Genomic DNA, 24,759 nt, shown 5'->3' on the forward strand with positions numbered 1-24,759 from the left:
AATTACATTTTGAAAACAAATACATGTTCGCTAACAGAATATACATACATTATTATTTCATATGCTTTGGATAATACTTAATAGAATTTGACAAGAACACACGTGAATTGCGGGAACATTTAACAATGGTAACAGCATTTCATTATCGTACTTAGAATAGGCTCAACTAGAGAATTACCGAAATACAATAAATGTTATCTCAATATAATTATCCCAGCGTTTGCACGTCAATTCTTGTCGGAAGGTATTCAAATGACAGTGTTTTACCGTTATTTACATTCTGACTAACTGTCTAATGGTTGGCAATGTTATTTTTCTGTGCAAGTTGGCAAGTCTCTACAATTTAGGGGTTGATACGAATGGTAGGTAGTTCTTCGCAAAGAACAATTAATTTATTCCATCAAGAGAGTATCTAGAGCAAATAACTAAGGAAAAAGTCGAATAAACGCTGCAGGAAAAACTCAAGTAATAAAAACAAATAGCATTTAAATAAAATAAAAATGTCAGAATAACACAAAAGATACGTATAAAGGAGAAAATATAGTTTTGTTTTAAGAAAAACAACGTCATTATATATTTTTATTTTAACTTTCGGGCTGATGTAATATTGTGAGTCGACCCTGTGGTAAAATTGGTATCGATTTTTTCAATGCTCTTTTCGTTCTTTCTTTTCTTCTTAAAGATGTTCTTTTCGAATTTTGATTTAGATCTGCATTATGTCACAGAAATCCTGTATAGAGCTGAATGAGATACGTAAGTTAGATGAGATTCTACGCCAATGTGAAATTTACGTATCGAAAAATAAGCAAACCCCTCTAGTGGATACTCGCAAGAAGAAATTTCAAATCCTTAGCTCGTCGAAGTTGCAGAAATTCGTGGAGCGCGAACTCTTCTCGATGATGTGCACAGCCAACAGGATGAACAAAAAGAGCGTATTTGTATCGGACATTCTTATGAATTCCAATCTTTTCTCATACAAGGATGAGAATGGCAAGTACTTTTTACGTAATACTTGTCAAAAGAACCCCAACAACTTTCGCATGTATCACAAGATATTGCGAAACAATATCGACGATGGCGAGGAGGAATTCATGTATCGCAAATGTGCGAAAAACGAGCTTTCTCAAAATTGTTTGGAAAATATCAAAAACTGTCTGCATGAAAATTTGAAGCAGGGCAAGAAGTACGGTTCGAACGCTCACGAGGCCATACAACACAAACGCAAACAGCAGCAACAACAATTGTACAAACAACAGCAGCAGCAGCAATCGACCAAGGTGGTAGGGAGCCACCCACCACACCACACACCTCTAGAGAACTGCACATTGAAGCCGATCCATAAAATGGACGGCAGTCTTTCGTGTGACAAATGTGAGAAACAGCGGCACAAAGCCGTACTTATACAGACGCAAGCTGGATTAAGCGGCATGGACAACATCAGCGAGAAGAGTAAGAAGCCGAAATCGGAAGGCTATAGTGGACACTACGAGCAGGGAGGTGGCGGCGTTGGTGCAGGTGTTGGCGGTGGAGGCTACTCGAAGTCGACAGTGCAAAGCAGTTGTCAGACAACGCCGGACGAAAAGCGAAAGAATGCCAACAGCAACAGTAACAAATATAAGTTTTCCTCGCAAATTTTTGGCAGAAAGCTATCTTCAAAGCATGTCAGTGAGCACGGCGAAGACACAATGGACAAGGAGGCATTGTTGAGTCCAAAAATGGAAATTAAATTTCCCGATCCTGTTGAAACGGTAAGCAACATGCGCCCACTAGACAACCAGCATATATGTTGGTGACTTTGGGCTTCTGCTGCAAGAGAAAACTATTCCTTATAACCGAATGCACTTTGTTTCTAGGTTTTGTCATTGGGTGCCAATGTCTTGCCAGAACAAAAAAATATGGGAGCCAAAACACATCGTTGGACCATACTTCACTATTCACCGTTCAAGGCTGTGTGGGATTGGGTCATATTAATATTGGTGATGTACACGGCTATATTTACCCCATATGTTGCTGCATTTTTGTTGGGTGAACAAGATTATCAGAGACGTACCAATAAGTATATAAACAGTGATCCTATAGTTATTGTGGATCTTATAGGTAATTGGAAAAAACCTAAATGACGCATACAGAAAAACAAAAACGGCATAAATGCAAAATAAAGAAAAAAGCAGGAGTATTGAACAGTGATCAGGAAATGTGATCTTCTAGTTATCCCCTCTATTCGATCTATGCTTACTTTGACCATTCATGGTAATGATTTTTTTAAATGTTTGGTTGTCATGGACTAGGGATTCAAATATTGTGTGTATAGAAAAACAATTTAAAAAATTAGGTAGAGAATGGTTAAGGGAACAGGTTATTTTGCGTTTGATTCACACGCAACAAATTACATCCAATTTATAGGATGTGCCCCTAATATCTTCATATAGGTATATAACTTTGTATGTAATATAGTCAAACTTTGTAACGCTATAGTCAAATATCCTTATAGTAAGATGTACAACAATATTAATAGGTATTAGTATGATCACTAATTCGTTTTTTTTTAATTTTAAGTCGCCATAAACGATATCTAAATTAAAATTTATCGATCAGGTGCATAATGTATATACCTATTTTCAGTAAATCTATATTAACTCATTGTTCCAATTTTTCACTAATTATACAGAATAGTAGTTTTCTCCAATACGCTAAGATTTTATAAAAATAGTTTTGAAAAAAAAACAACAACAACATTTAGGAAAGGATTTAGGATTTATAAATGTGGCCTAAATTTCATGTAGGTGCTACGTATCCAAACCACAGGTCTTTTTAAATTTTCAATTTTTAAATTATTTTTAAATTAAAGTTTTTATCACAGGTTGAAAGTTTTTTGGTTTTGCCACATACACACACCCTGTCTATTGAATGTTAGGACAGATCAAGTTTTTCTGATCCTTAAAATCCATACATATACTTTATGGGGTCTCTGATACCTATTTCAAAGCTATAAAATATCCAATGTTTTTAATTGCCAAAATAAAATGCTTAGCCCATTGGCCAGTCGCTCTATGGGCTGACATTTCTTTTGACAATTAAAACTGACATGTACACATGTGCAGAGACAATGAAAGCCGATCCAGGTAAGAGAAGGACAATAAACACCCCAGAAAAATTACTTGTAACGTGTTTTCCTTTGGACCTTTCATTGGACTCTCCAAACATAGAAAATCAAACATAGACGCGCCAACATACTACATACATAAATCGTTTCACATTATGCAACAAAATTGTAAATATGTATTCATAACTTGACACTCATCGCCATTGTTCTCTCATTCGTACATGTCACTGAATCGAACCATACACATTAAGCCGGTTCGACTTTCGACTTCCTGTGATTAGTTCATGTTCAATAGCTAGATTGGAGAGTGCACTTAGTCTAAATGCGAGGTCCGTTTTAGTTTAGATCCCCTACATATTCTATGAAGAACTAAAGCAGACCTCTTCATATTTATCCAGGACTGATAAATACCGTTTTACAATTACAGTTGAACCAATCGATTTTCAATTCTGATTCTATGCCTTTCTTTCTCTCATTCCTCTGTATATTATGTATGTACGTTGTATTTGTTTGTACGTTCCTTCATTTTTGCAGTTGATGTAACATTTATCGTCGATATTTTAATCAATTTTCGCACCACTTTTGTCAATGGACAAGATGAGGTGGTGTCCCACCCCGGCCGTATAGCGGTGCACTATCTGAGTGGCTGGTTCCTAATAGATCTGGTGGCAGCCATTCCCTTCGACTTGCTCCTGGTGGGCAGTGATACGGACGAGGTAAGTGTGGCAACAACTTTTCCTAATTAGTTAAATGTGTACAAATAAGCGCATAGTATTTTTTGTTCAATAATTATTATTATTATGATTACTGTTATTACATAATAGATTGTATTTTGATTTGAATTTGTTTGAATATCTTAGTTCATCCTTTAGCTAAACAAACAAAAAATACAAATTTTACAAATGAATATCAAAACCTGAAGAGAAAAATGAAATCATTTAGCATTGCTTTCTTATTTGATAAAACAGCGGCAACAATCACAAACTAAAGATGATCAATTTATATATTTGCAAGAAATCTCATCTCAATTTTGCTGCATTTTTATTACCAAATGAGACAGACGGTGGATGAGGTGTGCCAATTCGCAATTGTAGGGTGTAGGGTGCTGAATTCCAGTAGCCAACCGGTGTTCAGTTTTACACCACGTCAAAACAAGTATTGAAAATGTCTCTTAGCACTTGAGTATTTGTTAATTAATGAAAACAAAAATTGGACATTTCCACAGGAAAATGTAGTCCATTCCCCAATGCGATTATGATTAAGGGGAATTCAGAATTTGTAAAACACCCTACAGTTGTATGGTTCCACCAAACAACCACAGTAATTGAAACACATAAATGGGCATTTTGTGTATTTTGTGTATTTTGTTTATTGTTTTTTTTTTTTTTTGTGAACGTTTTGAAAACATGTTCAAGTTTCTTGGTCCGATTATATTAACGAAAAAAAAAAAACAGAGTATAAGATAGAATCATAAAAAAACAAGGAAAATCGGACACTGTCAAGCCTACGTAAGTCGCAAAATATACGAATTAATAAAAAAGAAAAACAAGTGTTATGTTGTACTATTTTAAACAAAATCTTGTATTATTTTGAAACCCATAAAATATATATTGGCTTTAAACGACTATAAACCTTTTCATGACGTTTCTGAATAACAAAATAATAAAAAAAGAGATGTAGTACTAAAATCGAACTAAATCAAAATCCAAACTCAAGTTCAACATAAATTGGACCTACTTACTATTGTAAAACCGTTCTGGAAACATTCGTTAGTCGCAGTGTCCAATTGTGCATTTTTGGTTTCGATTTTTTTTGTGTTTTTGTTATTGTTTTTATTAGTTATCAGTCAAACAGGAAACTGGCACTCTCCCCAACAACAAAACTGGAAACTGCAAAGACTTAACATTTATATGTTTAACACTGAAATTATTCTTGTCTATATATTTATACTTACATTCGTACATGTATTTACAACAACATTACAAAACTTACATATTACCATCGAATACACCTCCAAACAAAAATGACTTGTCAACAACAACATATATTTATTGATAAAGCGTTGTGTTTGAAATATTTTAAAATTTTTGTTTTTGTTTTTTTTTTTTTTTGTAATGTTAAATTATTAATGTTAACGTGCATTTTTAGTTGTTCTTGTTGTTGTTGTGGCATATGATTTCATTTCATTAGAAATTAGTATTATTATTATTTTTTACCCTTCAATTATTCTATTACAATAGTTAGTGCAATATACGGTTAAAGTATATACATACATATGCAATCATATTTGTATGTATATATGCATGTGAGTGCTAATATACGAAATGGATCGGAAACTAATCACTGGATAAATAAATACATCGAAAGCAGTTTGCAGCAAGTATTTCAACACTACTGAAGAGAATTTCGTTTTTACTGCAAAGCCCAATTTTTCTGAATCTGAATTCCGATATTAGCATTATATCGGTGATACATTATGGTAAATTGGTGTACACTCGGAGGAGTAAAATGTCAAAGTACATCTGTTAAAGATTTCAATTCCAAGCTCCTGTTCCGATGCACATCACAACGTAACTTTGAAAAAGCCAAGTATGTTTTCGAATGTCTCATTTATTAGGCCCAAAGAGGAAATGTTTTCGTTGTGGTACTTCTGACTTACTTTTTTGAACATCAAAAATTTAGTAACCCTGCACACCTTTGATTCGCTTCTTCGAATGTCGCACTTTTTAAATGTCTTCATGTATATGTATAATGTTATACACTTCAAAACTGTAACCCGTTGTGGGGGAGGTGCCAGTATGAGTGGCACCTCACGATATAAAGGATTTTAAGTTTTCATAAAAATAGTACAACGTGCAATATTTGCACCCCGTCAGTTTTTATTTGAAATTTTAGGTTGGTACACACAAAATATTCTCTTCTATATTGTCCTTTGCAACTATAAACGACGGTTTGGGTATTTATTCAACCATACAACCATTTTATATATCCAGTGATTATTTCCTGTGCGAACTATTAACAAATATATGGCATAAGCAATAGATATAGATCCTACATATTGTTAAATTAAAAAAAAATATATATTCATATACGTAAATAATTCAAGCTTTAATATTGACATCCACCTCTTACATGACAAAGTTTTCATAAAATTCTTTATTTTACCATATCTATTGCTAGCCGCACATCGGTAATGCAGGATGCGAAGCAACAGTTTCGTTCGTCTTTAGAACACATTTGTTCTTGCAGGCAAATGACAAAAATGGTCTATTTTGCATGTTTGTTTCTTTACATTTCCTTTAAATTTATTTTGGTCATACAATCCTTAAATCTAAACTATAAATTCTTAAGATGATATACAATATTTACGCTAGGCCTGGTAGTAAAATTCCGATTTTACTCGTTTTTACACCCGTTCTCACGGTAGATTGAAAATTTCAAATTTTTATATCTGTTAGTTTTATCGTTCGAACATTTCTTTCTTTTTTAACTTATTAGCCTTTTTGCGAAATTTCAAGTTTCAAATAACATTCAGCACCACAAGTCCGTTTAAACAGAACCTAGAAAACACCATCCAATTGGAATCTGACAAAACACGAAATTCCATCCTTTTTAATGAAGGATGACAGACAATGCGGCCAATGAGGGTGTCTGTTATGTGCCTGTGTTTTTTGAAATTGGAATTTTGTGAATCGCCAATTAATCATGAAAATGTTTTTAAGCAAAGCAACGCTTGACACCATCATTGACTTTTCACTCCTAAGGACAAATACCGGCAACACTCAGTCACCCACTAACTCACACATACAAACAAACGTAAACGCCCACACACTACTACACACTTTTACATGTACACCAACAACAGACAATCGAAATTGGCAGTTTTTTATTACAATTTATAAAAGTAAACCAAAATATTTTCAATTCTGAATCAGATGCCGCCTATAACAAAACCAAACCAAAACAAAAAAAAAACATCAAGCTTTTTTATACTTTCTTCTCTGTTTCTCTTTCTTAACCACCCACTCTTCTTTCTCATCCTCATAATCGTACAAATTCTCCTAATTTATTGTACAAAAAACTTAACAACAACAAAAAAAAATCAAAAAACAATCTCTTTAACTGTTATAATTCCGAATTTAATGTTGTTTTTATTAACAAACATATTTTACAGCTTGGCTTGGATAATGAAGAGGTATTAAAAGCCAGTTTCTACATTTCTTAACAAAAAAACCCAAAGCAACCGAAAATCAACAACAATTTTAACTTTAATATTCCACAACATACACGATTTTTGATTTTATTTTTTTTTTCAATATTTTCTACTACTTTGCATAAAGAATTTTGTGAATATCCGTATAAAAATTGTTTATTTTCGATTTGTCGATCAGTCAGTCAGGGTACTAGGTATAATAGTTGAAACCGATCAAAAATAATCACAAATCTTATTGATTGCAAATTAAAAACCTTCCTTCCACCCAATTGACAAAAGACCTATTCCACAAACAACAACCACAACAACTTGTAAGTACCATAGATATCTTTTATCTGGCCAAAGGAATTGTATTGCCTGTAAATACAAAACATGATAAGCTCTCTTTTATTGACCAACATACTGCACCTCTCGCTCCCTCTCTCTCTCTGTCTCGCTCAACATAAAATAACAACAAAATTCCAAATTCAAAAAGTAGCACTTTAAAACTGTTTTGAATACCAAGCATATTGAATTCAAACAAACGACCAATCTTCCACTGCCCTTTCTCATTTCCAATGAATATACACAGCTTCCTGTCTTCTGCAAAGTATCCAACAAATTTCGTTTAGGAACAGCTGTAAAAGAAACTTTCGAATGACTGATTATCTTGTAATTACTTATCTAGCTATTTACATACATATGATGATGATGACGTACACTTTAGTTTCATTTAGTTTTCTTATTATTTTCATTGTTTTTTTTTTTTATTATTTTATTGTAGTTTTTTGTAAATTAGAAACCCCTCCCAGAATAATGTTCCCAGCCGAATTTAGTTAATTATGACTTACTAACTTGGAACTTTTTTGAAAATATAAATATAAATTATTGTGGCTGAAATTAATAAAAAAAATAAATAAAATGAGTAATGTCCAAACTATTGTTAATATATATATCTGTATATACGCACGAAGCATAATTGGAGGACGACCTCTTATCAACCTTTTCTATATATTTGAACATATTTTACCCGGGTTAATATTAACCGTAATATTTTTATTCTTAAGGTTTCATTTTCTGTATAGCCAGTAATTGTTTAAAATATTATAGATTTGCCAACCCAACATGAAACAAAAAATTCTAATTGTAGCCGACCTGTCATTCATATCTGCCATAGATGTACGATATCCAATCGTTCTTAAATGTCAATTCCCAAAACAGCTGACCAAAAATACGTTACTGAGTAAATGTTCCTTGTAGGAATTTGTAAATACTCAATGACATAACTGTTAAATCGGCTACCGCAAGTCTCTCTCTCTCTCTTTACTGGACTTTTACGCAAACGAGCAACATTCAGTAATAATTTGTACAAACTATTGAGTAAAGGAATATACCTATTATTTGTATGTCACAGTCGTTGTAAATTAAAACATAACAAGCATTACAACAGAGTTGTATTTTTGTTATTCAACAAGCACTGTTACAATTTTGACCAAAGTCTACAAACTTATTTTATGCATTTTTTCTTTAATAATTACAAAAAATTAATTTGAAGGATTTTAGGTGAAATTTCGGAATATTTTGCAAAACCTTACTGAATGTTGTCTGTTTATGTAAATGAATTATAAATAATTCTTCAGAATTGGATTAAAACGTGAGTTGCAGAGAGATATTTTTCAAACGTTGGTCGAGCGAAAGTCGACAAAATTAAAAATATGTTCAAACTTAAATTCAAAATTAAAGTTTACAATAAAGTTGCCATCGGCAAGTAGTTTAAGCGACTACTTCATTCTGTCAGTTAACTTACCGACAAATTTTGCTATTTACTGCAAATAGAAATTAAAAGTTATCGATAATTGCACTACAAACAGTTAAAAATGATCTCAAAATTTTTATTTTTTTATTATATAGTTATGTTTTGTCATTTATTATCAATCCCTTCAATGTTTATGCTTAATTATTTTGCAAATTGAAAAAAAAAACGCTGTATCTGAGCTATATAGGGAACCTAATTTGGTCATTAGCAAGGACAATGTGATTTGCAGTAAAAACAAATTAAATGCAATATCTTAGCGGCTGGCACATCAACAAATGTTTCGAAGGTCATTTATCATTTCTTTCTTTAAAACGGGCAACTCGAAAACCACTCAGTTTAATCGTATATTGAAAAAAAGGACAATTTACTCGTTACGATGTAGACTACTCTAGAAAAACGTTTTTTCGGCTTTTCGATTATTCGACTCATATAACTGTGTTTAAATACTCCATATCTTAATTAACTTAAGGTAGAATATTGATAGAAACCAAATAGGAAAGAATTAGACAGGTCTTCATGAGCAAGTTTTTAATGGAATATTAAATTTATTTCAAATTCTTCAGCACTAATTCGGAGTTTCTGCTAATACGAGTACTTGAGGTACCAATATTCTAGACTTCCCTGCAACAAAAATGATCTGTATATATGTGGCAAATAGATATTCCTAATAACCGAAGTTTTCTAAACTTTTTATGGAAATATGACCCAAGAAAACAGTAATGTCTTAATGTATTTCATAGTTCTTAGTTAGGTTAGGAATTTCTGTTGTTATGGTTAATTAAGGCTACATGAAACAAATAAGCTTTACACGGAACCACTGTGCCACTTGCCATTAGTGCCAAACTTTATGAAAAGTTATTGCATTTATGTGATTTTTTCTACCAAAATTTTTTAAATTATAGAGAGAACTATGAAAATTATCTTGTATGAACAAAAAAGGTAAACATTTATTAAGAAAGCATGTTTTTTTCTCTTCTGTAGTCCTCCAGATAGTGATATAGATTTAAAAATAGATTAGTAATTGATGTTCGATAAAGGACAACTTAATCCCTGAAAATGTTACATTTGCATTTCTAATTTCAATAATTTTTATAAGTTTGTTTACGATGTAATTTTTTTTTTAATTCGCCCTCCATTCAAATCTTTCAATCATTAAACCGGCGATAAAATGTCAATAATTTTCTTTTTCGATATATCGATATTTTCTGTTATAATTTTTTTAAGTATTAACTTCTAACTTTTTTCTTCTATAAATTTAAATCAAATTAAATTATACAAAATGTAAAGATGGGTCAAATTATTTTTCTTATTTCAATCAGAGCAAATAAATTATGTGGCATTTTCAATATTCCTTTCTAAGCATAAAAGAAAACTGTTTTACGATATTTGTATATTGTGTGTGTGTGTGTTTTAAAAGTATGTTTATTTAAATTGGTTATTATTGATTAAATTGTCAATATTTGACAGTATTCCTAATTAATTAATATATAAAATACTTAATACATATACTTAATATAAAATATAGGTCGATGATTTTTTGCAGTCCGAATATCAAATTTGAGGGAATTGTGTTACGAATGAGTTACCACAATATTCTCGAAATTTTCTATTTTCAAATGATAATTTGCTCAAACGAATTCGTTAAGCTGTGCAATTTTGAAAAATAACAAACTAGTTATGAAGAATTTGGAAGGATTTTGTCAAATAGAACATTTTGATTTTGTTCGTGGACTTTGAAGGGATCAAGAAATAATTTTTGAACAAATGTCAGAAAAGTTTTTTTTGTTGCTTAGAGGGCCTTTGAAAATGTGACATGGAAATTTTGTTCTGTACGAATGACCGACCCGCCTTTACACGTTACACATCGTTGTGCTTTAATTCCATTTTTTGTTTGTTTTGGTTTCTTTGATATATTTACAGGCCTGTACAGGTTCTAAAGTTCTTTCAACTAACCACCTTATTCTTCTTCTTCTTGTTCTATTAACCCCACCCACTAAACCTACATCCGCCTTAGTAAATAAAAAACAACTCTTAACAAATTGCAAAGGGAGTATGTAGTTTGAATATTTGCCAAACAAAAACAATACCAAATAAATAAATAAATAAAAAACCCAAAATAAAGAGTCCATTTACATATGCATACACATACATATCGTTTATATAGGAGCGCGTGTGTGTGTGTGAGTAATTTGCGTTATCTCGATTCGTATGAAATTTAAATTTAGTGAAATTAGATTTGTAAAAATGTTACTTTTATAAATAATGGAAAGCCGCCATAGGGCTTTCCGCTTTTCAAAGTCCAATTATAAATATGTCATGAAAAGATTTAGTGTCGTTCTATTTTAGTTTAGTTCAGTTTTCAGTTTTCGTTCTGATTCTCTTTCTCCACCTGTGTTAACAACACCTTTGTTCAATTTTCTTTCCTTTTTGGTTCTGTGTATGTGTATCTTCGTTTCGATTCGATTAAATACTGAGAGTGTAATTTTGAGTTTTGAATTTTGTTTTTTTTTTCTTTAGTTCGTTCGTTTTTGGATTTCCACAAGTTCTTCAATGCTTTCTTCTTCGTCTAGTTTTTTGATTATGTTTTCCTAGTGTCCATTTTTTTGGGACTCGAGTGTTGTTTAGATGCTTTTTAAAAACGATTTAGTTGAAAACTGTTTTTGTTTTTTTTTTTTTTAGTTGAAAACACAATTTTATAGACATGAATTAAAAATAAGCCCAAAACTACTTGATAATCGGTAAAAAAGAAAACAACAACAACAAAATTGAATACAAAATTAGTTTAAAACTAGATTTAATTTCTTGTAAAGTTTTAGTTGAGCCTAGCAAAAAAATAAGAAAAAAAATTATATGAAAACCACCTGTACCACCACAATGGCAGACATACATATGTGCGATGTAAGTACATAGTACATACATATGTGTGTGCCTTTTAAATACATAATACATACATATGTAGTGACAAATTATTTCTTTTGTTGTTTGTTTTGATTTTGGTTTTATTTGTGAAGACACCTCGCCGCACATTGATGACAACAAAAGGTGGTTTCCTCTGTCATTATTAAATTATAACTATTATTACAATAACTGTATAGAATGCCTAGGAGCTTTGGTTGATGGCGAAGAGTCCTTATTTAGTTGATGCATGCCCCGAATCTATTTCCAGAAATGTAACTGAATGTCACTTTGTCTTATCTTTTATTACCCAGACAACAACTCTGATTGGTCTTTTGAAAACAGCCCGTCTGCTGCGGCTGGTGAGGGTCGCACGGAAAATTGATCGTTATTCGGAATATGGAGCTGCTGTCTTGGTACTGCTTATGGCCACATTTGTTCTCATTGCACACTGGCTGGCTTGCATATGGTAATGTTTTTTTGTTACACAAACCGCGGTCGATGGTCTCGAGCCAGGCCCATCCACCTCATGTCGCAAAGTGTCGATTGATTTCCGCTGCATCTTCACATATCAAAAGTTGAACGACGAACGAATTTAGGCTAACATCTTAAACATGACAATACACATAATTTGATATGTGGCCAGATGCCCTAAATAAATTGACCATTTGTTACGAGGTGTGTGTGAACCAGGTTATTGGAGACATTTAGTGATTATTTCTTCTACTAATTTTCTAGCTTTGAGTGTGTGTGGCATTTTGGACCACATTGTACATATTTAAATAGTGTAAAAAAAGTTATGTGTGTAATATACATTTAAATATTTTTTACTAATGCAGCCAACACCATCACCACTACTACCACACTTCGATTTCAATTTTTTTTAATTTGTTTTTTATGGTCCATGTTTTTATTGGAACACGTCTTAAATTTGATTATATTTTTGAAATAATATGAAGTTATTATTTAAATTTGTATATGTGTGTAAACGTTTAACGAGGTTTGTTCAACAATTTCGTGAATTTTTATTTTTTGCTACTTATGTATTTTTTGGGTTATTTTTGGTAATCATATTTTTGTAATCCTTTACTTGTTTGGTTTCACACATTTATTGAATGAACCTCGTATGTAGGAGAACCTAATATCATATTCGTCAAATATTTTACTCTGGTGATGGTGATAAGGTGTATGCTCAGTATTTGTCAAAAATCAGATAGTTTTTTTTTACATCGATACCAAGAAACACAGTGCAACAATATTAAGTATTTAACGGAATTGATGACCAACCAAATTCTGCTCGAACTATTTACATACATACACACACAGAAGGAAAACATCGATAAAAATGAAGTAACAAGTCGACTATATTAAAAGGCCTATTTATAAGGTCGAACAGTGAGACCGGATGACATCACAGAAATGTCTTCTATATTTTATTAACAAAAATTAAAACGTAAATAGAAATTTGAAAAGACAGGGATATTACATTTAGAATGGATGATTTCGACTGCTTTCTGATTGACTTATTACATGAGCCTTGTATCGGCCATGATCCAACAATTTCCAATTAGATTTAACTTTATTCTTCATATTTTATCGATTTTTGTTTCTGCGTGTAAATCGTAAAGCTAGAAAAATAAATATATTTGTGAAAATACTTCTGCAAAACAATCCGTATCTGCTACTCCGCAAACACGACATGCATGTTAAGTCTTGCAAATGTTTCCATAACACAAAATGACAGTTGAAATTTTACTGTCAACGTTTCCACCGATGGTGGATGGATGGTGATCAGAGTGAACAACGACATCTCTAAAGTGCCACCAAGGGTCTATTATCAGTTTTTAGTTGTAGCTAGTCACGAAGGAGTTAATGACATTGGGAGGATAGGATTATTGTCATTTGGTTAATGGGGATTTCATATACCTGTGTACATTTATTTTATTATTTTGTGTAAATATTATATTTGACAATTTAACGAGACAAAAAAAAAAGTTGTAATAAAAATTTTCACAAGAAACGTTGGAGATTTGACCGGATAAAAAGGTAATTTGTTTATGATAAAACAGAAACATTTGTCACAGCGTTGCGTATTTTTATTGTAGTATTGCTTGCTCCACATATTTGATTTCGATCCCGTAATTATTTCTAATCCCTTTTTAATCCTGCTTATCGATAATGTAAGATATCTATCTATCTGTACGTTCAAAAAAGTGTTCCTACTTGTGAAAATGTCACGGAACCTAAAGTGTAAATATGTATTGCTTGGATACCTGTAGTTTGAATTTCTGATAATTCTATTCCACTTTACAAAAGAAGCCACATGTCCCCACTCCAGGATTGTTAAATGCCGAAAGTGTATAACCCCACATGTACTTAGATCTTGAAATACTGAAATGATAATTTTTAATGATGTGTGTGTTTTTGTTTTATTCAGCAGTGCAGCACCAAAGGGAGTGGTTGCATGTTTCCACCTTTGCGTGAAGCAAACAAATGCTGTTAGAGTAAATTTACACGCCTATGGTCAGCATTCCACGATATAGTGAAAGTTGAAATATCCTTTAGTTTGCCATATTTTTAAATTCACTTTAACCTTTTTCCGTTCCCCTTCTTTTTCCAACCGGCCGGCTATACGATCCAGTGTCACGAGCAAAGGTGAAAGTGAATTCGAGAATATGCTCAGCATATTTGGGTTTCTCTCTCTAGATGTTGTCTTATTCAATTAAAGATTGAAGTTTTCTATATCGAAATTTTATTTTGATGCCATCGCGGTGTTATACGCAAATTAAAGTTGGTTCGTTTGTGTGTATTGTAAGGATGAAAGGAAACACATTTCACATACAATACAATATCCAGTAGTGGTTCGTGTTATGTCTCAAACCTCAAGTAAGACCTTTGGGCTAAAATTTTAAAATGAACATAGTTAAGTGAAGGAGCTTTGCTACATGTTTGGGTATTTTATATCCAACTGTTTGTGCCCTTGTTGTAAATATTTCAGAATGTTTCCCTGATTATGAATAGATTTAAAAACATCCTCTACCGTTCATTTTTGGTCTGTTATTTGAAGAACGATATTCAGAATTACGTCGTATTTTCAAAATTCTTCAATTTCTGTATCTCATGCTAAAATAGCGTATTCAAGATCGTCATATGACCACATTAACTTTTCACTAAATTGCATGTCCTGAACTATACAAAAATAATATTTAAAATTGTTTATAAACTCCACGATATAACAGTTACACACACAGATAAAAATTATGGAACTCTTTTAAAATTTATACTTTAGCAGATAGTGCAGAGTAGCATAAAAATAACTGACGAGTCCTCGTTACTTCCCTTACATGTATCTCCTCAATTTTTGGATTGAGTTTTGGAAACACATAAACTACAAAGGAAAAACAGGATCAAGGGAATAGAAATAATAAAATATCTAGTATATTGCACATTCGGACATCGAAAACATTTATATGCACACCTTTACCGCACCATTTACGCAAAGCAGTCAACAAATATAAACGCCCCTTGCAATTAATAAAAATAAATAAATACATAAAAACAAAAAAGCTTTTGTCGCTTAACTAGCAAAGTTATGTTTATATTTCGCTTTTGCATTTAATTTAATAATTTTGACAATTTTTTATATTACTAACGTTTAAAAATTTTTTACAAATTAGCTTACAATAATATAACTTTTCAAAAACTTAATAATTACCAATTTTATATATAACTGTAATTAATAATACTAATGATAACATAAAGTTTCGCAAAAGCTTAATAATATTTACAATTGCAAACATTTAAAGAATATCCATACAAAAAAAAAATAATTATAAAATTTAAGAAAATATTTATTAATATTAAACTTTACACAAACAAAAAGCTGTATATGTTTCAGATTATTTATTGATAATATCAAATCTCCAGTTTTTATTAATCAAAAAAACTGTTGCGTGTGTGAACATCGTTATAAATGTGAAACATTAAACTCCAAATTAATTGAAAATTTTATAAATAAATTGAAAAACTTTGTATTCAACCATTTGGTTTTCAAAAAATAATATGGAAAATATGAGGACCACCAATTATTATATTCAAAATTTTAAAAAATAATAAATTAGGTGTAGTGGACTGGTAAAAATAGCAGCACAAAGTTTGGACCATGTCGGATACTCAATCCGCTTCATATGAGGTATATAACCTTGGTTGGATTCTAATTTTGCATCTTGATTTTTAAGTCTGGTTAGAATATTATGATGTAAAAATGTTGGACCAACCTGCCAGCATGCGAATGGATAGACCTTAAACCGACCTAAATCAACTCCAAATTATCTGAAACGAATTTCACACAATGGACTTGATTTTTATACCCAGAAACTATTTATAAATAATGTCCTGAACATCTTTAATTTATGTGGAAGCATTTATAACGATCGCCCACAAATGTGCACATTTTATTTGAATATATTTATTTGAATATAATATGAGGTCTAATCTCTTCTCAAATGATAGAATTATACGAACTATTTTATACTAAAATTGCCTTTACATTCCGCATTTAGAACATATCGGTGGACCATACCTTTCTTTTTGAATACATACATATTTTTTGAAAGGGTATTACGTACATTTCATCTCTTACAGTTGATTTAGTCCGAAATAGTTTCATGTGAAATTAAGTATTTAATTATGAACAAATACTCTTCAGATTTATTTCGATGAAGTGAAATGGATTTGGTTGAAATCCTTAAACGTTCGTTGCACTGTGTATGCAAAACGACAATAATAACAACGTATAGTGTGTGGTAATAAAATAAAAAAATATATTTATTAGTTTTTGCTGAATTTCATCTATTTTTTCTTTAACCGAACAATTTTTTTGTGCTTATACAGTGTGGATTCTCTACCTCGAATCTTCCCATTGAGATTATTCATTAGTTGGTATAATAAAATTTCAATAATCATTCCGATCTCAATTCACATATTAGATATATGGTGGAGGTTTTACTAAGAAAATCGTTTTATCGTTTCGTTATATTTACATATTTAAATTGAGTGTATTTCAATCTATATACAAAAGTCATCTACAACCACCTAAAAGTAATATTTGTAGTTTCACCACCCACCATCTAAATGGTTTTCAATCTGTCCTATACTCTCGACAATTGTCTTTTTATTCACATCAATAAAAATAAGAAAATAAAAAAGAATACAAGAACAATTTTAGTTAATCCAAACCCTAACTCAATAAAAAATACTCAACAGGAATTTTACTTACGTAAAATAAATAACACGCCCTATTTTCATACATGTTTGCCAAAACAAAGGCTTTTGAAAGAATGCAATATTTCCGAACTTCAAGTTGAATCATATTCTCCCATAATCAATAACGTTCGAATCCACCAAGAAAATATCGACATATGCATCTACCTAGATATAGAATTTAGTTGAACTTCTTTTTCTTCTTCTCGAAGCAGTATCTCATTTTGGGAATGATATGAATTTAAATCGTTTTAGCGATTGCACACTGTATAAAAAATTGATTTAGTTGTTTATTTGCATTTCCTTTTTAATCTCTGTTGTTGTTGTTGTTGCTATTAGCTACAACAGCCTCGATCTTTTCTAGGAATATCCATATAACCACCCCTCCAATGAGGACATTAAACAAAAACGAATGCGTGTGTGTATGTATGTCTGTAGTTGAAATAAAAAATTAAAAAAAAAGCAAAATAGAAAAACTTAATGTTGCTGTTCTTGTTGTTGTTATTATCATTTGTATGTGTTTCTCGATGTTTATCTTCCTATTACGAATATGCCAAAAGGCCAAACTTAAAACTAAAAAAAAAAAAACTAAAATGAATATCAAAAGACAAACTGAATACCGAGTGAAAAATATGAATTTTGATTTGTTTTTCATGTGTCCCATCTTCTTATTCTTCTTCTTGTCTCGTTCCTCCCATCAGGTATGCCATTGGCAATGCTGAACGCATTATGCTCACAAAGAATATAGGGTGGTTACATACGTTGGGCAATGATATTGATGAGCCTTATTTTGAAAATAAGACCGGAGGTCCATCTATCAAGGTAAAGTGTCTTGTTTGGTTTTGATTTGTTTCTTTCTCCATACGATACACCCATACATACATACATGGCTGAATGAAAATATATAAGCAGAGGAGCTTATATCCTCTTGGAGTGGGTCATACGATCTCTAATCAACAATTTCTGTTTTCTTCCCGATCTCTTCTTCTCTCTCTCTCTCTACCTCTCTGCCTGCATGTTATGTTATTCTAATCTGTTTTTACAGTCCCGTTATATAACCGCTTTATATTTTACGTTCACCTCGTTGACATCGGTGGGTTTCGGCAATGTGGCGCCCAATACTGATGCTGAAAAGATTTTCACCATTTGTGTGATGTTGGTGGGCTGTAAGTTTACTTTCTGTTCATGTTTGTGACTGATCCATGCAACACACAATTGTATTCATGTTCGAATATAATTTCAGCTTTAATGTATGCTAGTATATTCGGTAACGTCTCTGCTATTATACAAAGATTGTATTCGGGTACAGCTCGTTATCATACACAAATGTTAAGAGTAAGAGAATTTATAAGGTTCCACCAGGTAAATCATACAAATTGTCTTGAGATCATGTTTCAGCTTAAAACAATTACAACAACAAATTATTTTTATTTCATATTGCGTATGTCCTGCATAACGAAAACACAACGCCACAACACGACCACCACCACCACACGTAACCCCCCTCCAAAAAAAAAAAAAAAAAAAATAACAAAATCGAACACAAAATCCAATTGAAATTGAAAAACGAAACGAACGAATCGAAACAATACCACACACCCACCCGCACACATCCCCCGAACTGTGACATCAAAGATACCAAATCCCTTGCGTCAACGCCTAGAAGAGTATTTCCAACATGCCTGGACCTATACGAATGGCATTGATATGAATTCGGTGCTGAAAGGATTTCCCGAATGCCTGCAGGCCGATATATGTTTACACTTGAATCGTAAACTCTTGCAAAACTGTCCAGCCTTTGCTGGCGCCAGTCCGGGCTGTCTAAGGTGTGCAACAAAAAAGAATCTAATAACAAATTAACAATTTTCGAAACATTTGTGTAAATGTGTGTTTTTTTCTGATTTCTATTTTGCCACCACCCTCAAATAACTCAAAAACGAACAACACAGAGCTCTATCGTTGAAATTCAAAACTACCCATGCCCCGCCCGGTGATGTTCTGGTACACAAGGGCGATGTCTTGACATCGTTATTTTTTATAGCTAGAGGATCGATAGAAATTCAAAGAGAAAATACAACCGTAGTCATATTGGGTAAGTAACCGAAGGGCTGGATCCAAAAACTCCGTGCCTCTCCCTGTTTAAAAAGAATTCTAGTAGTTGTTGTTGATGATGTAGAAATAAACGGGCTCTAAAAATTGCATCCTGACGACGACGATGATAATGAATGCTGCGCGGCTATGAATGTTGTTTATCGTTGTTGTTATTCGATGTTAGTGTTAATCTCGTTGTTTTGTTGTAGAATTTATAGACGTTTATTTTGTTGCGATATAAAATCGGAATACGTATTTTTGAAAATGTTTTGAACTAAATGTTAAAATGGGCATGAATCAAATTGAAACGATGTCCATGAAATCTGCATTTCTCTTGGAGAGAAGTCTTTGTTTGGTGAATAATTTTCATATTTTGAGAGTGAAAATTCACTAACTAAAAAGTGATTCCCACCAGGTTCGGATTGATATACCGAAATACGGATATTTAGGTGTAGATGATGTGTTTAAGCCTTTGTAAAAATTGCATGTTAATATTATTTGCTATTTTGCGAGACATATCTGAAAACTTAACTTGATGAGTTGCAATCGCTTAAATGTGTGTCAACAACATTTATTTTTTCTTATATGAATATTTTTCGTACATCAAATGAAGAATCTTTTTAAAATTTTTAAATGGGAAAATTAGTAACAGAGGAACATTTTGGGAAAATTAAAAACAAATAATAAATAAAACGATTCCCATTCCCATAAAGAAAAATTGAAAATCGTAATGATTTACTTTGTTTTTTTTTATTAAATTAAGTTTACGAATTCGATTGGTTCCAATTAGGCAATCGTTTGTTCAACACACGATTATTTGAGAACATTAACAAGTTATGATATTTTAAATTAAAAATTTTAATAATCGGAATTTGTCTATTTACTATTAATTTGGAGGAAAATAGAGATAGTAACTTTTTGCAAAAGGAGAAATTTTCTGAAAAATATTTCGCAGGTTTCTCAAAGTTTCGTATCCTAAAAAAAGTTTTTCGGTGTCCTTTGAAGCTGATTCTCTGACTATTTTAAAATAACAAAATTAATCTATTTAGTATGGGTTCAAAATTTACGTATTTTCAACGTGTTCGTCTTATACATATCAATTTCTTGAAGAAGAAAACCAACCACACTTCAAATACACAAACATAGTCTTTTTCTGATGAAAAAAAATTCTAAAAAATTTTCAGCGATATTTTTTAAGAGTAGTGGAATAACCACCTTGTGGTAATTTATTAAAGTTTCGCAAAAAGGGCTATGTATTTGGAATGACGGAAATAAATCTTCATTTTTCCAGAACTATGAAGATGTCATTAATTCCTTATTATCGTCAATGGCTTTTATCGCCAAAAGGAATTTGCGACATATTTGAGTAACACCTACAACTTGTATATAACAATTATACTTGTCTTCTGAAATTCTTAGACGTTTCTACAATGATGTTTTATCGAAATGAATTGCTATTAATTTCGTAAAAGTGACACTTCACAATAGAGTGGCAATAAGTACTGCCAGAAGCGATTGCCTACTAAGTTCGTCATTATCACAACCGAACACTTGATTCTGTCTGTCCATCCGTTGATAATTATTCAATAGCCATCCACAATGATTGTTTCATTAGGCCTAATCACACTGGCATACTTGATAATATTTGAAGTGGTGTGAGTCTAGTTTACATGTGGACTAATCTAATCTGATAGAGTCAGAAGAGTTCGTTTGTATTAGTAAATTAAATTATAATTAATATTTCGTAATTTGAAGTGAGAATTATCGTTTGCATAAAGTAATATAGACCACTAATATACGAACTAACATTGTGCGTTGTCATGAAAATGTTCCATATCGGACATGATATCTGGTATTTGATATTATGTCCTAATGAAAACTTCAATGTTAAACAATTGGTTTTTAATTACATTTACAAACAAATTATTGCACTCAAATAAATAATTTTATCAACGAGTTCGATGATGACTAAAATCTTAAGTGTTGTTTTATAAAATAATTCGAAATCTGTATAAGTTTCGAGGAAATGCATACAAACAAAAGTATTTAAATGCTGGGTAATATTTGGCCAAGCCAAATTGTAATTGTATTGTAAAATGTGCAAAACAATGTTAGACACAAATCGATGATTTGTTTGTTTTTTTTTTTGTTTATTTAAAAATGTTACAACATTAGATAGACATCGTTTTTATTATAGATTTATTTTGAGCATATATGTATATATACATTTGTTCTTTGTTTACAATATATGTGTTAAAGTTATAATCGAAATTATATGAACACATTAGTATAGTACTAGTAGTAGTGTCATTGTATTATATGATATTGAAATACTACCAAAACAGGTGTGGATGTTTGCGTTACATAAGCTCCTTCCTCATCATCTACTCCTAAATTGTTTTTGGCCCAAATAGAAATAAGCAATGGCATGCAAACTGGATGGATGGTGGGATGAATGGATATGCAACAAGATCTACTATTATTCAGATTCCACCAACTAGCCCTAGCACCCACCCACCCACCTACCTACACTCCGACACACACACACACACACCCATACATACACAGCTTTGTACATTTCATTTTTGTTTTAGGAAAGGATGATATATTTGGTGAGAATCCTTGTATCTATCCCAACATTGGCAAATCAAATGCCAACGTTCGTGCCTTAACATATTGTGATCTACATAAAATCCATCGAGACGACTTGCTGGATATATTACATCTGTATCCCGAATTTTTCGACAGTTTTGTTAATAATTTGGAAATAACCTATGTGATGCGAGATGTAAGTACTGCGGAGATGTTGACAGAAGTGTTTTTTTTGTTGTTGTTGTTGGATTTATTCTACACGCAAATACGATTATTTGTTGTTTGCAATTTTTAATTGGGTGTGTGTGTATTTGGTTATTATAGGAATATACCTCCGGTGTGGATGTGAAACATAAATATTTGCGGGTGAAATCAATGGATAAGGAACGCAGTACAAGTGATATGAATTCGATACGAATGTAAGTAAATTAATTTATTATTACATATCTAATTAGAAACAATTAGAATTGAATTTATCGTTTGGGGAAACAACTTAAGACAGAAAAGTATTCAGAGAGGACATTGCATACCCCAAAAAAATGTCAACAGGAATCTTTTGGTTTGTTGTTGCTGTTGTTGTTATTTTGTAATGTGGAAATATCTATTGAATATAGTTTTGAACCATGATCTATTATTTTATGTACGCCATATTTCCGCCCTTAATGTAGTTTTAAATTTTAAGGAAAAAGAGAAAATCGAAATGATGTTCTTTTAATTGGTCAAAATTCTGTTAATATTTGTTCCTCAAACGATTATTTGATAGCAACGATAATTTATGTTAATAAAATTGATATTTTAAATCAAAATGTTAATATTCGGAATCTGCCTATGTACTATAATTTTGTTCCAATATACGAAGAAAAAAATAAAAATAATAACTTTTCGAATAAAAGAAAAATTTTCTTGGAAAAAATGTTCACTATTCTCTTAGTTTTGTATCCTTTCTACAAAATAAAGAAAATTAATTTGAGGTCCTTTGAAGCACATTTTGAAATACATAACTAAATTTGAAAAATGCTGCTAGAACGATCAAAATATCGGCATATGTACAACATGCATTTGTATTGACAATTTTTTAACAATAATTTGATTACGTCTACTTCGGATTAAATTATGCCGAATCTTTGCCTATTTTAAACATTTCCTTTTGACATTTGCAGAATCAATTCAAATTACAAAAAGTATTTCTTCTCAACTGATTATTTAATTGCCACAACATTTAATGGAGTTTAAGAATATATATATATATATAGCTAAAATGCAAAAAGGCGTAACTAACAAAAATATAATTGTGTAGGAGAAGCAAACAACTGTTTTGAATGAAAACGATAAACATGTCATGTGAAATGAAAAAGTGTGCCATGCAGGGTGATATTGCATATGACGAATAATAGACTATATTTTTTAACAAATTTAGTTATTTAAAAACGTGAATTTTTTGTTAGTTACGCCTTTTTGCATTTATTAAATAAACCCACTTGTAGTTACGTATTTTTGTTTTTTTGTTAATAGAAGCTCCTGTTTTGACCGCAGACGTGTAAAACTTTGTCAACACTTGTAGTTTATTGACATTCACAATATTCATTCAAAAAGTCAATTTTCAATTTTTTGTTAGTTACGCCTTTTTGCATTTTAGCTGACGATATATATATATATATATATATGTTTATTTATTTCTACCACAAATGAATTTAAAATTATATTCTATTTGACCGTTACTCAATTCGATAATGACCTCTATATATATGGGGGTTCTATGAATTCAACTTCAAACATACATACAAACATACTTATCCAAGACCTTCTAAATTACAAAATATTTCAATTTTAATTACAAAATATTATTATTACTATTATTGTGTTTTTATTATTATTGTTGTTGTTATATTTGTTGTTTTCAATCGTTGCAGAGTCGGAATGCCATATCAGAAAATGAACAGCAAAGCATATGTGCGTGACGCTCCAATGAAGGAGACGCCAGACGTCAATATTTATGTGGGCAAAGACAGTAACAACTATAAGTATGGACAAGCTCCGAAAAGTGGTTAGTGCCGTTCCAAAAAAAAAAAAAAAAAGTTGGACAAACATTAATAAAAATACATGTGTTTAAACTAATTCTTATTAACTAACTGTTATTGTTGTTAAAAAAAAACATAATAATTAATAATTGAATATTTAAAATATATATTTTTAGATTATTTTTAAGAGAAGACAGTTCAATTGTAGACGTTCAATGCTATTACATTAAGCTGGAGTTTAATCGGCGAGACAATATAATCCCCTAACCCCCACTGCAAATATGCAAATACGACATGAGTTTGCATTTTTTTTTAATTTTTAAAAATAAACTGAAACAAAAATAAATCACATATTCAATTTTTATAATCAAACACCAATGCAAATTCTAAAACGAAAACCAAGCAAAAAAAAAAAACAAAACACAATATGCTGCTTAGAACGAAACGAAGGATCTTTCAATGAAATGCCCGAATGTCGTATCGTGTATTCCAGTGCTGGAGCAAAACGCTAGGCAGAATTATTGCTAACAAACAAAGTTTGAAAAGTTTCACACACATTTTCTTCATGAAAAGAATAGCTATTAAAGGAAAAATAATAAAAAAATCCAAAATTTCCTTTTTTTGTTAAGATTTATATGAAATTGAAATGTGTGCTCATTTTAACTGAAATGTTAATCATATTTTTTCTTAATAAAAGAAAATGAAATAAATTGTTGTAGTTTTTTTTTTAAGGTGGTAGTGTTAATAAAAAATATATGTATTTTATTAACAGAGGTGTTCGTTGTCTGCG

At 31.3% G+C, this 24,759-nt stretch overlaps 1 protein-coding gene across 1 annotated transcript; it reads left to right on the forward strand.

Annotated features, from left to right (window-relative positions):
• The first annotated feature begins 667 nt into the window (after nucleotides 1–667).
• On the forward strand, nucleotides 668–24,156 carry LOC133333078 (potassium voltage-gated channel unc-103). The gene is made up of 14 exons (XM_061541409.1): nucleotides 668–1,748; nucleotides 1,854–2,097; nucleotides 3,638–3,819; nucleotides 7,278–7,298; nucleotides 12,321–12,475; nucleotides 17,970–18,090; nucleotides 18,314–18,434; nucleotides 18,512–18,630; nucleotides 18,904–19,094; nucleotides 19,218–19,360; nucleotides 21,954–22,147; nucleotides 22,276–22,370; nucleotides 23,862–23,995; nucleotides 24,146–24,156. Exons 1-14 carry the CDS (start codon nucleotides 717–719, stop codon nucleotides 24,154–24,156), a joined length of 2,763 nt encoding a protein of 920 aa, XP_061397393.1. The 5' UTR covers nucleotides 668–716.
• The last annotated feature ends 603 nt before the right edge of the window (nucleotides 24,157–24,759 follow it).

The sequence above is a fragment of the Musca vetustissima genome, unplaced genomic scaffold (assembly GCF_032173495.1).
Source record: "Musca vetustissima isolate MV318-11 ecotype Yass unplaced genomic scaffold, APGP_CSIRO_Mvet_v1 utg900, whole genome shotgun sequence".
Taxonomy (NCBI): domain Eukaryota; kingdom Metazoa; phylum Arthropoda; class Insecta; order Diptera; family Muscidae; genus Musca; species Musca vetustissima.

Excerpts from the sequence above, each read along its gene's own strand:
- LOC133333078 (XM_061541409.1), top strand. The coding sequence starts at position 717 with ATGTCACAGAAATCCTGTATAGAGCTGAATGAGATACGTAAGTTAGAT. Across the intron at positions 18,091-18,313 it reads CCGGAGGTCCATCTATCAAG|TCCCGTTATATAACCGCTTT; the intron begins GTAAAGTGTCTT and ends CTGTTTTTACAG. Across the intron at positions 22,371-23,861 it reads GATATGAATTCGATACGAAT|AGTCGGAATGCCATATCAGA; the intron begins GTAAGTAAATTA and ends CAATCGTTGCAG.